Source organism: Podarcis raffonei, chromosome 8 (assembly GCF_027172205.1).
Source record: "Podarcis raffonei isolate rPodRaf1 chromosome 8, rPodRaf1.pri, whole genome shotgun sequence".
Lineage (NCBI taxonomy): Eukaryota > Metazoa > Chordata > Lepidosauria > Squamata > Lacertidae > Podarcis > Podarcis raffonei.
The window spans coordinates 16,444,111-16,456,051 of record NC_070609.1 but is presented as its reverse complement, the minus strand read 5'-3'; the positions used below and the strand labels follow the sequence as shown (position 1 = coordinate 16,456,051).

Genomic DNA, 11,941 nt, shown 5'->3' with positions numbered 1-11,941 from the left:
CCAGAAAGCTGTTGCCAATCAGTGTATACTAGTCTGGATGGGACCTCTATAAGTCCCTGTAGAAATGACATGGAATTGTTCTAGGCCATCTTGGCCTCTGTGAATCTCCCTTTTGATAAATAACAATAACAACCTGTGATTGTAAGTTGCTTTAAACTGTTTTTAGCATTGTGTTTTATTGCTGTAACCTGTCCTGGGACCTTAGGACGAAGGATGAAGGCATCTTACTATCTTACTATGATGGTCATGGGAGAACATAGGAATTATGGCTAGTAGCCACTGATAGTTTTCTCCTCCATGAAATTGTCTAGCCATGGCCATCACAACATCTTCTGGAAGCGTGTGACTTGGGGAACTTGTGTGCCTGTTGCTCCAGGTTTCTTGGGGATGAGACTATCAGCTATCCACCTATCAGTTTAAATCAGTGTTTCCCAAACTTGGGTCTCCAGCTTTTCTTTTCTTTCTTTGGACTACAGTTCCCATCATCCTTGACCACTGGTCCTGAAAGCTAGGGGTGATGGGAGTTGTAGTCCCAAAACAGCTGGAGACCCAAGTTTGGGAAGCACTGGTTTAAAGGAATAATATTGTGGGCAACGCTGTGCCAAAAATTTCTGCTAGGTTCCCCCACCTCCCTTCCAACCATTCTCCAAACTTAACTCAGAAATTAAGTCGAATGTCAAGTTTCACACCTCAGATTCAAAATATGGACCTGGGAACTGGGATTTCTCCATGAAAATCTGACACCAGTTTGAAATCTGCACACACACCCTTGCCTATTCATTCCAGTTCTGTGATACCGATATGGCATTTGTGTGGGCGTTTTGTTTTCTTTCAGGCCAAATAGAGAGAGAGAAAGAGAGAAGTGGTAAGTGAACCTGCGAAGGGATGGATCTTCTCCCCTTCTTCCAACCTGACAATGACACAGACTTTCCACCACCCACCAACAGTGATGTGTTTGACTACAACTGGACAGAAGAATGGCTCCTAGACCCTCCCTCTGATAATACCCACATTTTGCCAGCAATGAGAATGTTTTCCTTGACAATCTACACCATCACCTTGCTCTTGGGGGCCACAGGCAACGGCCTTGTTATCTTCCTCACCGGTTTCCACATGAAGAAGACGGTTACCACCATCTGGTATCTCAACTTGGCTGTGGCCGATTTCATCTTCGCCCTTTGCCTCTCCACCGAGATAGCTTACGTGTCTCTGGGTTATCACTGGACTCTGGGGAGGCTGATGTGCAAACTCAACACCGTGGTTCCCCTCTTGAACATGTTTGCCAGCGTCTTCTTCTTAACAGCCATCAGTGCTGACCGCTACGCTGCTGTGGTCCACCCGGTTTGGGCCTTGAACCACCGCAGTCTCCAGCTTGCTTCCCTGGTGGCTGTGTTCATCTGGGTAGCAGCCTTGGCTCTCAGCATCCCGTACTTCAGCTTCCGCAACACGGAAGAGCTCATGGATGGCACTATACATTGCATCTACAGCTTCCATTTGCAGGATGAGGGCAGCCTAAGGACACACCGTCTCATGGTGCTTGCTGAATTCACACTCGGCTTCCTAATCCCCTTCGGCATCATTCTGGCCTGCTACTGCGCCATCATGATCAAGCTAAGGGGGAAGATCTTTGGCCAATTTGGCCGATCCTTCAAGATCATAGTGGCAGTGGTTATGGCATTCTTCTTCTGCTGGTTCCCCCACCACCTCTTCTCTATTCTCGAAACACTGGAAGACAATAGCCTTCAAATGCAAACCACCCTAGATATTGGCACCCCACTGGCTGAGGGCCTGGTCTGCCTCAACAGCTGCCTCAATCCCATTCTGTATGTCTTTGTCGGGTCCGACTACAAAAAGACCAGCCGCCGATCCCTCTTCCTGGCCTTTAAAGGAGCGGTCAACGACAAGTGGGCCTTCACACCTTCTTTCCCCACCAACAGAACCTCCAGCTCCACTTCAGGAGTGGAGTCCAACATGGTTTGAGACTTCTTTTTCGCAAGTTTATGTGTAGTCCATGTTCCTTACCCACCCGCCCACCAAAAAAACTTCTGCCTGGTTTTGCAAACTAAACAAATTAGGGAAAGGGTTGCTTCCAGAAGACCTGTTTGTGATTCAAGGACCCGATCCCCGCTTGGGGAATAAAGACACGTGGACACAGTATATTAGGTTAATGGGCAAGAAAAAGGCCACAACTTTATTGATTACAGCATGTGAGAAGGTATTGGCTTAGGCATTGGACCACAGGAAATTTGACTCCACCCACTCTGAGAGGGGTGAGTCTGATGAGGGGTTAACCACCAGTAGGGGGAGCCTGTTGATGAAAATACAACTATAAGCTCTCCTCTGATATCACTGAGGGTCGTGCCATGGCCCCCCGCCCACAGGGCATCGGACAGGATTCACAACCGCCGGATTCCTTTAACGGAATACCCATAAGTGAAGGGGTAGGCGATGGCCACACCTTGCCCCCTTCCATACACCAACAACACATTCCAATGCCTAACCGCCAAATACCGGTAAAGTTGTGATGATTGCTACGAGGTAGGCGGAAAAAACCAAGAGGCCGGTGCCAATTTGCCAGTTGGAAAAAACTCCTACCAGGCCCCCTGTGCAACCAGGGCGACCAACCATGGGTCCATAGCAAGGTCAAGCGAGAAGCTACACCCTAAAGGGAGTGGTGGGTGACTCAAGGAAAATCAGGAGTGCAATGGCGGGGAGAGCTGGCGCGGCCGCATTTGAGCGGCTAAACCACGCCCCCCACGATGGCACCCGATTGGGTGCCCAACTGGGAGGCGTAGCGTGCCAGGGACGACGACAGAGCAGGGGGCAGGACGCCCCCTGCGTGACACGGGAATCGTCTCCCGCTCACAATCCCTCCCCTCCGGAAGGAGGAGAGGCTTTCTTGAGCATTCATCCTGATCTGCTTGCAGGAAGATATGACAACATTGGCTACAGAATAAGCATTCATTCTCATTTGTTTGCGAAAGGTGAAATGACGTTGTGTCAAGGCAAGTGTTACCCCACACACTTTGCAGTCTGCCTCCCCAGCACTTTCCTTATTACAAAAAGTCTGATCTTTTGGGGATAGGGGGTTGTTGATTGCACAATTTGAAATTGCAAATTTGTGATAGACTCCATGGGCGTATAGAAATACTTAACTAACTGACCAAGCACATCAGTTCTGCCCCCACTAACAAAAGTCATTCCCCCGCAACAAAAATCCTGGCTACGCCCATGATTGACTCCCAGAGTGTTGTCATTTTCAGGTGGAAAAGCCCTGTGCAACTTGACAAAGATCTCCGTTAGACTCCAGAAAGGGCCTTTTTGGCGAGTTGTACCCAGATTTGGGAACTCCCTCGCATGGCACCCTCTCAGCCAGCCACCAAACTTTGAGTTCCTGGCAATTCTTCCACTTGTGAGGTTAGCTTGTTTTATTCTGTTTTGACTCTGCTGCAACTGGCTTTTAGTTATCATTTGCTGCCTTTTAAAAACAAATCCTTATTTCCTTCTTGCAATATTCATGTTATATGCCTTTATGTGTGCTTCTGCAGTTGTCAGCCGTCTTGAGCATTAAGTGTGGAAAGGCACAATATAAATATTAGTAATTAATCCATGAATGTCTTTTACACATGCTGTTCCCAGTGCTGGATTTACGTATAAGCTAAACAAGCTACAGCTTAGGGCCTCACTTTCTTGGGGGCCCCAAAAAAATTTAAAGGGGAAAAAACTGGATGTACATTTCCAAAATATAAGATAAAAAACAAATAAAATAAAACCTACATACAGCAACAGTGTTTTGTGTTTTGTAGGCTCCTGTGATGTAAGAAATGGGCCCCGTCTGCTAACCTGCTCCCTGAGATATCACTGGTTTGCTCATTTCTAAATCAATAACTTTGATAAAATACATATTTTGTTATGTGCAAATGTCTTTAGATACCTATGATTAAATTATTATTATTAGGTCCATATATTACCATATAGCATATATTCAACACAAAAAACAGCATCAATTTGTTGTTGACAAAGGACAGCTGGACATATAAAGGGCTCCATTACCTTCAGTGGCTTAGGGCCACATAAAACCTAAATCCGGCCCTGGCTGTTCCACCTCTGCTATCTGGGTGAAGCAGCAAAGGGCTACAGCAGCCTGAGGGCCACATTCCCTCTCATGCAACCTCTGGGGCCACATCTCAGTGGTGGACATAGCAATGAATACAAATGTTGCCTTTGTACAGCACACCATTTCGCACAGACATTCACATGTTCCTCTCCATCCTTCAGCCAAGCAAGAGGCACCATCAGAGTTTAAGGGCACATTCCAGCCAGGCAAAAAAACATTCAAGGAAGGTGGACAGTGAGGCCAAGGAGGAATGTGTCCAGGATGAGTCCCAAGGGCCGGGTAGAGGGGCCTGAGGGCCACATTAGGTCCTGTGGTTTCCTGAGCCCAGTGTTGTTTTTTCTTTAAAAAAATGTTTAGGAGTGTTCTCATTTTCCTGCTTATATTGAAATACTACCCCTCAATGAGGCTAAACTAAGATTCACAAAGTGCTTATGGGTACGTCTACCTCTGCGTCCCCCCAGAAAAAAAGCACTGCCTGACCCTGAGCTGTTGATGACCCCTGAAATCCATCTTCCTGGCAGACAAAAGTTCTAACTTGATTTCTACTATGCCTCTGTCACCGGATGCCCTGTGTCCCTGTGGCCCTTGTCCTTTGCTCCAGCGCCATTGAGCTGCTGGTCAGAGAGATTGAATGGCAGACACATGGAACTGAGATCAGAGCCCAGAATCTTCATGATGGAGACAGCAACATCCATCAATGGACCCTTGGCACGGTGACATCAGTGCTCCGCCACTGTGCTCCCCCGGCTGCATGCTTTTACCTGGGTTAACGGTCATTGAACTTCAATATTGCTTCCCTGGGTGGAGGTTGGAAAGGTCGGTGGGTGTAGAAAAACTTTTGTGTAGCTGAAATGCACGTCCATTGCTCCACCTGATTTTTGCCTCTGGCCCCACCCCCCACTGGCATATGCCCCCCCCCGAAGGTTGCCCATAGTGGAATTTGGCCCTCAGATTCACAGTGTTTCCCCCTTTCTGGTTTAGACTTTGAGAAGTCCCTATGAACTTATTGCTGCTGCAAACTCAGAGGCAGGAGCCATAAGATGCTGAGTGTAAAATGTCCCAAGGCACTCTTAGAACTTGAAACTGGCAGGTCCTTCCATCCATCTGTACATGCATCCCCATGTGGATGGGGAAATATAGAGGGCACAGTGGGATCCCACTCCTGGATGTCATGAGCTCATGTGAATGCCTACCAGAGCAGTTGGGGGCCCTGGGAAACTAGCCTGCTTTTCCTAAGTTCCCAAAGTCTATGTGCATGCAGTTGTGGGCTGCCAGGCTTTGTTCAGACATTCAGATGAGCAGGTGGAAGTTGGTGTCGGGCTAGTGGGCCTGATCCAACTTTTCCACCTCCATGCACCTACAATGCAAACATGCTCCAGGGGAGCATGGGAAAGGCTCCAAGGCGTTAACACCAGTGGGGGTGGCTTCATGGATTCCTCCCCCCCCCTTCTTAACCTTCATTCGCCTCCCTCTTTCCCTCATCAACTCAATGCCACCTCCTTTCCCCTCAAGAGAATTGATCTTTGAGTTTCAGGGTTCTGACGATGTTCCTGGACTCTGACTCCCATCAGTCCCAAGGCAGCAAAGCCACTGGTCAAGGGTGATGGGCATTGTAGCTCAGTAACATCTGGAAGGTGCTCGCTGGAAGGACAGATCCTGAAGCTGAGGCTCCAATACTTTGGCCACCTCATGAGAAGAGAAGACTCCCTGGAAAAGACCCTGATGTTGGGAAAGATGGAGGGCACAAGGAGAAGGGGACGACAGAGGACGAGATGGTTGGGCAGTGTTCTCGAAGCTACCAGCATGAGTTTGACCAAACTGCGGGAGGCAGTGGAAGACAAGAGTGCCTGGCGTGCTCTGGTCCATGGGGTCACAAAGAGTCGGACATGACTAAACAACCAAACAACCACAACATCTGGAAGGCCACAGGTTCCCCATCCCTGCTTTTTTATATCCCCATTTGCTCCACCGTGGGTTGATACGGATCCGCTGAAGGGGGAATGTTTGAAAACTAGGACCCCCAAGGACTGCCTTTTGGGGTGGCAGCATACAAAGCAAATTCAAAACCAACAACAACAACAAAGCAAATACTTTTATTTAGATACAGGGATACAAGGTCAATGCAGAGTTAAGAAGGTCTTGTTTTGTTAAATGGCTGTCCATAAAGCTTTTACAAAGAGAGCAATATCAATTTTAAAAAAGTAGAATAAAAATCCACATAGCATAGCATGAAACAGGTCACAAAAGAATGATATATGCACTTACACTGCTATTTGTCTAGAAAAAGAGGTGCAGGAACTCACCATGAAAGCCTTCCTTGTTCTCTTATAATGGCAATGGTGCCCATCTGAGAGGTGCCAGAACTGAGTTCCAGTGAGTTCCAGCTGGAAGGGGGGAAATGTATGCACATACTGTAGCTCTGCCTTCACCCAGCTGGTTGCTTCCAGATGATTTGGACTACAACTTCCCCAGCTCCAGCCAGCACTAGATTCTGAATGGATGCATTACACAGGCTTGCCCTGGAGGGTGGGGTTTGGAAGCAGAAGGTTTCATATACCCTGGGAATCTAACTCTACTGAAGATCTGGTCTTGTTGGTCACCAAGCTCTGGCTGCTGTCCTCAGCAAAGGCACTCTCAAATGCAGAGAAGAGTGAGTATCTCAGCCTCTCCTTGAAATCATGCCCCATGAAGGCATACAAGATGGGGTTGAGGCAGCTGTTGACGAAAGCCAAGCTGGTTGTCAGCGGAACGCCGATGATCAACACCAAAAGCAGGTCTACATCTTCTCGTGCTTTCAGCTCAATGAAAGAGAAGATATGATAGGGAAGCCAACAGACAAAGAAGGCCACAATCACTGCTGTGATGACCTTGAAGGGCTTGTTTGATTCTGTTAGCTGGTTCCTCCTCAGCTTCAGAACAATCGCCCCGTAGCAAACGATGATGATGTTGAAGGGGATGAAGAAGCCGAAGATGAACCGGCTGGCGATCATTGCATTATGCTGCTGAGGGCTACCATATTTGCTGTAGCAGTTGGTCTTTTTTGGATCATTGTGATGTTGGGCTGTATCCCTGAAATAGAGGTTTGGAGAACACAGCACCAGTGCCAAGATCCAAACACCCAAGGCCACAAAGGAAGCCAGCCTGGGTGTCCGATGATTCTGAGCCCACACAGGCCAGAAGACAGAAACGAACCGGTCGATGCTGATGATTGTGAGGAGGTAGACACTGGCATAGAGGTTGAGGAAGGCAAGGGTAGAGTTCAACTTGCATATTGCCAGGCCAAAGGGCCAATGAAAGTCCAGGGCTAGGTAGACAATGCTCAGGGGAAGGAAGAAAGTGAAGGCAAAGTCAGCAATGGCCAAGTTGAGGAACCAGACAGTGTTGACTGTTCTCTTCATACGGAAGCCAGTAATGAATATAACCAGCCCATTACCAATGACCCCTAACAGGAAGGCAAGGCTGTAAATTATCATAGCGACAATGTTCAACCTTTTTTGCAAGGTTTTTTCATACATATATGCTTCCTCGTCGTATTCATATTCATAGTGAAGATCTGAGGGGTCTGGATAAGAATTATTAATGGGAAGGTTTGTCAGTGCAGTTGTGCTCTCCATTCTTCTTGACTGAGAGTCTTCTTTACTGCCGTCTTCTCCCTTATCTTGGCTGAAACAAAGCAAGAACATGAGGTCCAATGTGTAGGAGAAGGTCCAGCATGCTGTTCACCACAGCAACCCAACCAAACACCTCTGGAGGCTCACAGGCAGGACAGAGGTGACCTATACAACACTCTTGTCCCCAGCATGTGGTATTCAGAAATATCCTGGCATAGGTTACCGCAGAAAGGCAGAATACAAATAAATGTTGGTGACGACCAGTAAATGAGAATTCTCAGGTTTTCTCCCCCATGCCACAAGCCTTTAAGAAAGTCAAGACCAAACACTCACCCTTCAGCTCTCAGCCTGTCCTCTCCCCTCTGAATGTCGATTGCTGCAGCCCTGTGCCTGGAAGGTGGGGAATGAGCTGTTATTATGGAGTGAAGGCTGCCAAGGAGATGCTCTGCATTTCATTAGCCCACACAGGGAGGGGGGAGGTTGCCTCTGTGTCACTCTTGGCCCAGGAAAAACAAAAGCAGTAGCAGAGTTGAGAAACCTTTGGGGAGCCGAGAGCCATTTGTCCATGATGACAGCAGCTGCCGTGTTCTCTGCCACAGTTCCTCTGCCTCTTAACGGCACAGGAACATGGTTTTAGAAGAAGAAGAAGAAGAAGAAGAAGAAGAAGAAGAAGAAGAAGAAGAAGAAGAGGAGGAGGAAGAAGAAGAAGAAGAAGAAGAAGAAGAAGAAGAAGAAGAAGAAGAAGAAGAAGAAGAAGGCGGCTTTCCCCTGCAGGCTTCACTTGTTGAATTTCTACCTACTGTGCAACTGTCAAAGGACCAGAGTCCCAGCGGGAAGCAGTACTGGCAGGTACAATGGCACCCACAGACAGCATCTTGGTGACCTCTGGACTAGAGGCTCATAGGAGCCCAAAGGAAATGCACACAACCACACACATTTGCAGCATGCCTCAGAAAGCACAATGTACTGGCCTGGGCTCCCTTGTCTCAGGCTCTGCTAAGGAGCCTGACTCCTGGAACATATGAAGTAACAAGACAGAAAAGAGAAAATGTCCCTGATCATGTGAAGAAAACCTGCCCTGCTTCACCACAGAGTGAGAAGAGTCCTGCCTTGCTGACCCAGCAAGCGAGACAGAGCATCAGTGTGGGTGATAAGTCATGCTGTCAAGGGGTGGAGAATGCCCAGGAATTTACTGATATAGCCTCTGCAACATGCTTAACCAAACAGGTGGGAAAGGGAGGAAAGAGGAAACTTCTCCATTCTCCCTTCCTTGTGCGCATTCAGGGTTGGCCAGGGGTTGGCACTGTTGGGCAGCGGCCAGGGGCCCCACCACTGCAGCTCCTGTTCCTCATATCACTGCCTGTTCAGCAACCCTCTTTGAACTTGCAAGCAGTGATAAGGGCAAGAAGAAGGAGCAATATCTCCATCTGGGCAGACTGGGCCAGGATGGAGAGGGCAAGCAGTGCCTTGGGCAGGAGCAAGGCCAGATTAAGACCTTTAGAGACCCCTAAGCACTTCAAAGATTTTGTTGCTTCCATAAGTGCCTGATTCAAAATATAAACAATAATAAACCATAAAATAAAAATTTACCTTTCGAAATGAAACAAACCCTAAAATAATGTGGGGTTTTTTGTATATTTCCACTTCATTTCACAACATGAACAGATTAATTACTATCTTACAGATGAATCTCGTGCTTTAGTGCTTTAGTGCTTTAATTAATAGAGACAGGTTTTTTCTCAGAATTTGTAAACTGAAAAGTGGAGTTGCTGGTCCATAGAAAAACCAACAGCGAAAATTTTCATACCCTCCAACATTTCTGTGATGAAAATAGGGACATCCCATTCCATAATGATAATGATACTATTTATACCCTCCACGTCTTACTGGGTTGCCCCAGCCACTCTAGGCAGCTTCCAACATATATAAAAACATAATAAAACATTAAACTTTTTTTTTAAGAATACCTAACTTATACAGGACTGCCTTCAGATGGCTCAGGAGTCAGATAACTCCATACCCTCCAACATTTCTCCAATGAAAATAGAGACATCCTAAGGAAAAGCGGGACATTCCGGGATCAAATAAGAAACTGGGATGGCTTCTCTAAATCAGGGATATCCGTGGAGAATAGGGACACTTGGAGGGTCTGAAATTTCTGTGGTGGCCCCCTTTCCTTGTAGCCCTAAGCACGTGCTTATTTTGCTTAATGGTTAATCTGGGTCTGGACAAGAGACCTCAAAGCCCCTTCAAGACCAGGACCCAGCATTGCATAGATTATGCCAGTGGTGGGGAATGTCAGGCCTTGGAGCCCAAAGTCAACCCTCTGAACCTATCCATCTGTGCCTCAGCCCTCTCCCCAGGCCAGCTCCTAGCGTTTCTGCCCAAATGGAGTTTGTCCTTGAACTCTGATCACATGCCTTGCTCCTCCAGAGGATGGAGAGTGGGGTTTGAGTGTGTGAAAAAACTAAAGGTAACATTTGTCAATCTCCCCACGTTTGTCTCCGGACCCACCCCAATTACTATTCTTATTTAATTTATTAAAAATTAAAAATTACTAATTAAAAAAAACACACATCACAACACAACAGCAGATCAGAGCAAAAGTTTCTACATTCTCTCTTCCTCTTTGGAGATCAAGAGCAATTGCAACACTGTGGTAACTTCCTGTCAGCCATGACCCTGTTACCTTGATCTGAGGCAAGACCAACATTTCTCAGGTGAAAATAGGGACATTCTATTCTACATCAGTAAGCTTCTCCCGCCATACACATGTATGTCATGTCTGCATGTCATCTACATGTATGTCATACGCATCTGTCACCTTCAGCCAATGGCAACATCTCTGCCAAAGCTGCCTCACGGGATTGTTGTAAAGAAAAGAAAAAGTGTGGTGGAAGGGATCGTGTGTATTGCCTTCCGCAGATAAATGAAATGAAACAAAATTTTAGCTGCAAGCTGCCTTGAGTCCCTGTCAGAGGGGAAAGGTGAGTGATAATAATAATAAAAATAAATAATAATAATAATAATAATAATAATAATAATAATAGAAGACATTGTGAGAATGATAAAGAACCTACCAGAGAGTAAATCCTATTGAGCTCAGTGGGATTGCAGTGTAAGGCTGAAAAGTCTTTACCCAGTTATCTGAGAGTAAGCTCACAATGGACTGTAAAAGCACAGAGCTTCTATCAAGGAGGAAAAGTATCTCCTGTTCCTCCCAGTAATCAAGGTGGCGCTTACCTTAAAGAGAAGAATAATCTTTAGTGCCGCTGCTGCCTCCAACACAAGGAGAATTCTCTAAATGCAAAGAAGAAAGCAGAAGTGGGAGGATATGTCGATATGAAAAGTAGGATGTGTCTTTGCGACACAATCCCCTTTTACTCCGCAAGTGGTTCCTATAGGAGTTGCAGAATGGGGCGGCGGGGAGAGTCCATCCATCCATTCTCCTCCACCTCAACAGCTTAAAGTGGAAGGCTGTGATGGCCACCAACTCGGATGGTTTTAAAAGAGGAGAGGACAAATTCACGGTAGAGAAGGCTATCAGTGGCCAGGAAATGGCAACTACAGGAGTGGAGAGCTTGCTGCTTGCTGTGGCTCTGCAGATAATGGTTCTGTACACATGCACAGAGAGAGATTTTCGGTAGTGGCACCCGCCCTGTGGAACGCCCTCCCACCAGATGTCAAAGAGAAAAACAACTACCAGACTTTTAGAAGACATCTGAAGGCAGCCCTGTTTAGGGAAGCTTTTAATGTTTAATAGACCGTTGTACTTTAATATTCTGTTGGAAGCCGCACAGAGTGGCTTGGGAAACCCAGCCAGGTGGGCAGAGTATAAATAAATTATTATTATTATTATTATTATTATTATTATTATTATTATTATTATCCTCACAAAAATCCTGCAAAGTAAAGTAGGCTGAACAATAACAATTGCCCCAGGCCTGCCTGGTGAGCCTCGTGTGGCAGAGGGAAACATGAACTCAGATCTCTCTGGTCCTAGGCTAACATTCTGCCCATCGTGACATCCCCCTGCCCACTTTGTTTTCTCTTCTCTTTCTTTCAAAGCTGCAGTAATCGGTAGGAGGGGTGGGGAGCTCTCTAGCTTAGTGGAAGAGCATCTGCTTTGCATGCAGAAGGTCCCAGGTTCAATCCCCAGCATCTCCAGGTAGGGTTGGGAGTGACTTCTACCTGAACCCATGGAGAGCCACTG

The 11,941-nt window shown here is 46.8% G+C and overlaps 2 protein-coding genes across 3 annotated transcripts; one reads left to right on the top strand and one right to left on the bottom strand.

The window, feature by feature from the left end:
• The first annotated feature begins 839 nt into the window (after nt 1-839).
• Nucleotides 840-1,980, top strand: LOC128419215 (C3a anaphylatoxin chemotactic receptor-like). Its single transcript, XM_053399641.1, has one exon. The coding sequence runs from the start codon at nt 886-888 to the stop codon at nt 1,978-1,980; it is 1,095 nt and encodes a 364-aa protein (XP_053255616.1). The 5' UTR covers nt 840-885.
• Nucleotides 1,981-6,191: 4,211 nt separating this feature from the next.
• Nucleotides 6,192-11,423, bottom strand: LOC128418460 (chemerin-like receptor 1). 2 transcript variants are annotated; one of them, XM_053398161.1, is made up of 3 exons: nt 10,972-11,423; nt 8,058-8,118; nt 6,192-7,775 (listed from the first exon to the last, which is right to left on the bottom strand). In XM_053398161.1, exon 3 carries the CDS (start codon nt 7,729-7,731, stop codon nt 6,667-6,669), a length of 1,065 nt encoding a protein of 354 aa, XP_053254136.1. In that variant the 5' UTR covers nt 7,732-7,775; nt 8,058-8,118; nt 10,972-11,423; the 3' UTR covers nt 6,192-6,666. The 2 variants fall into 2 exon arrangements, with proteins under 2 accessions (XP_053254136.1, XP_053254137.1); XM_053398162.1 differs by having other exon boundaries at nt 6,192-7,780; nt 8,062-8,118.
• Between the last annotated feature and the right edge of the window lie 518 nt (nt 11,424-11,941).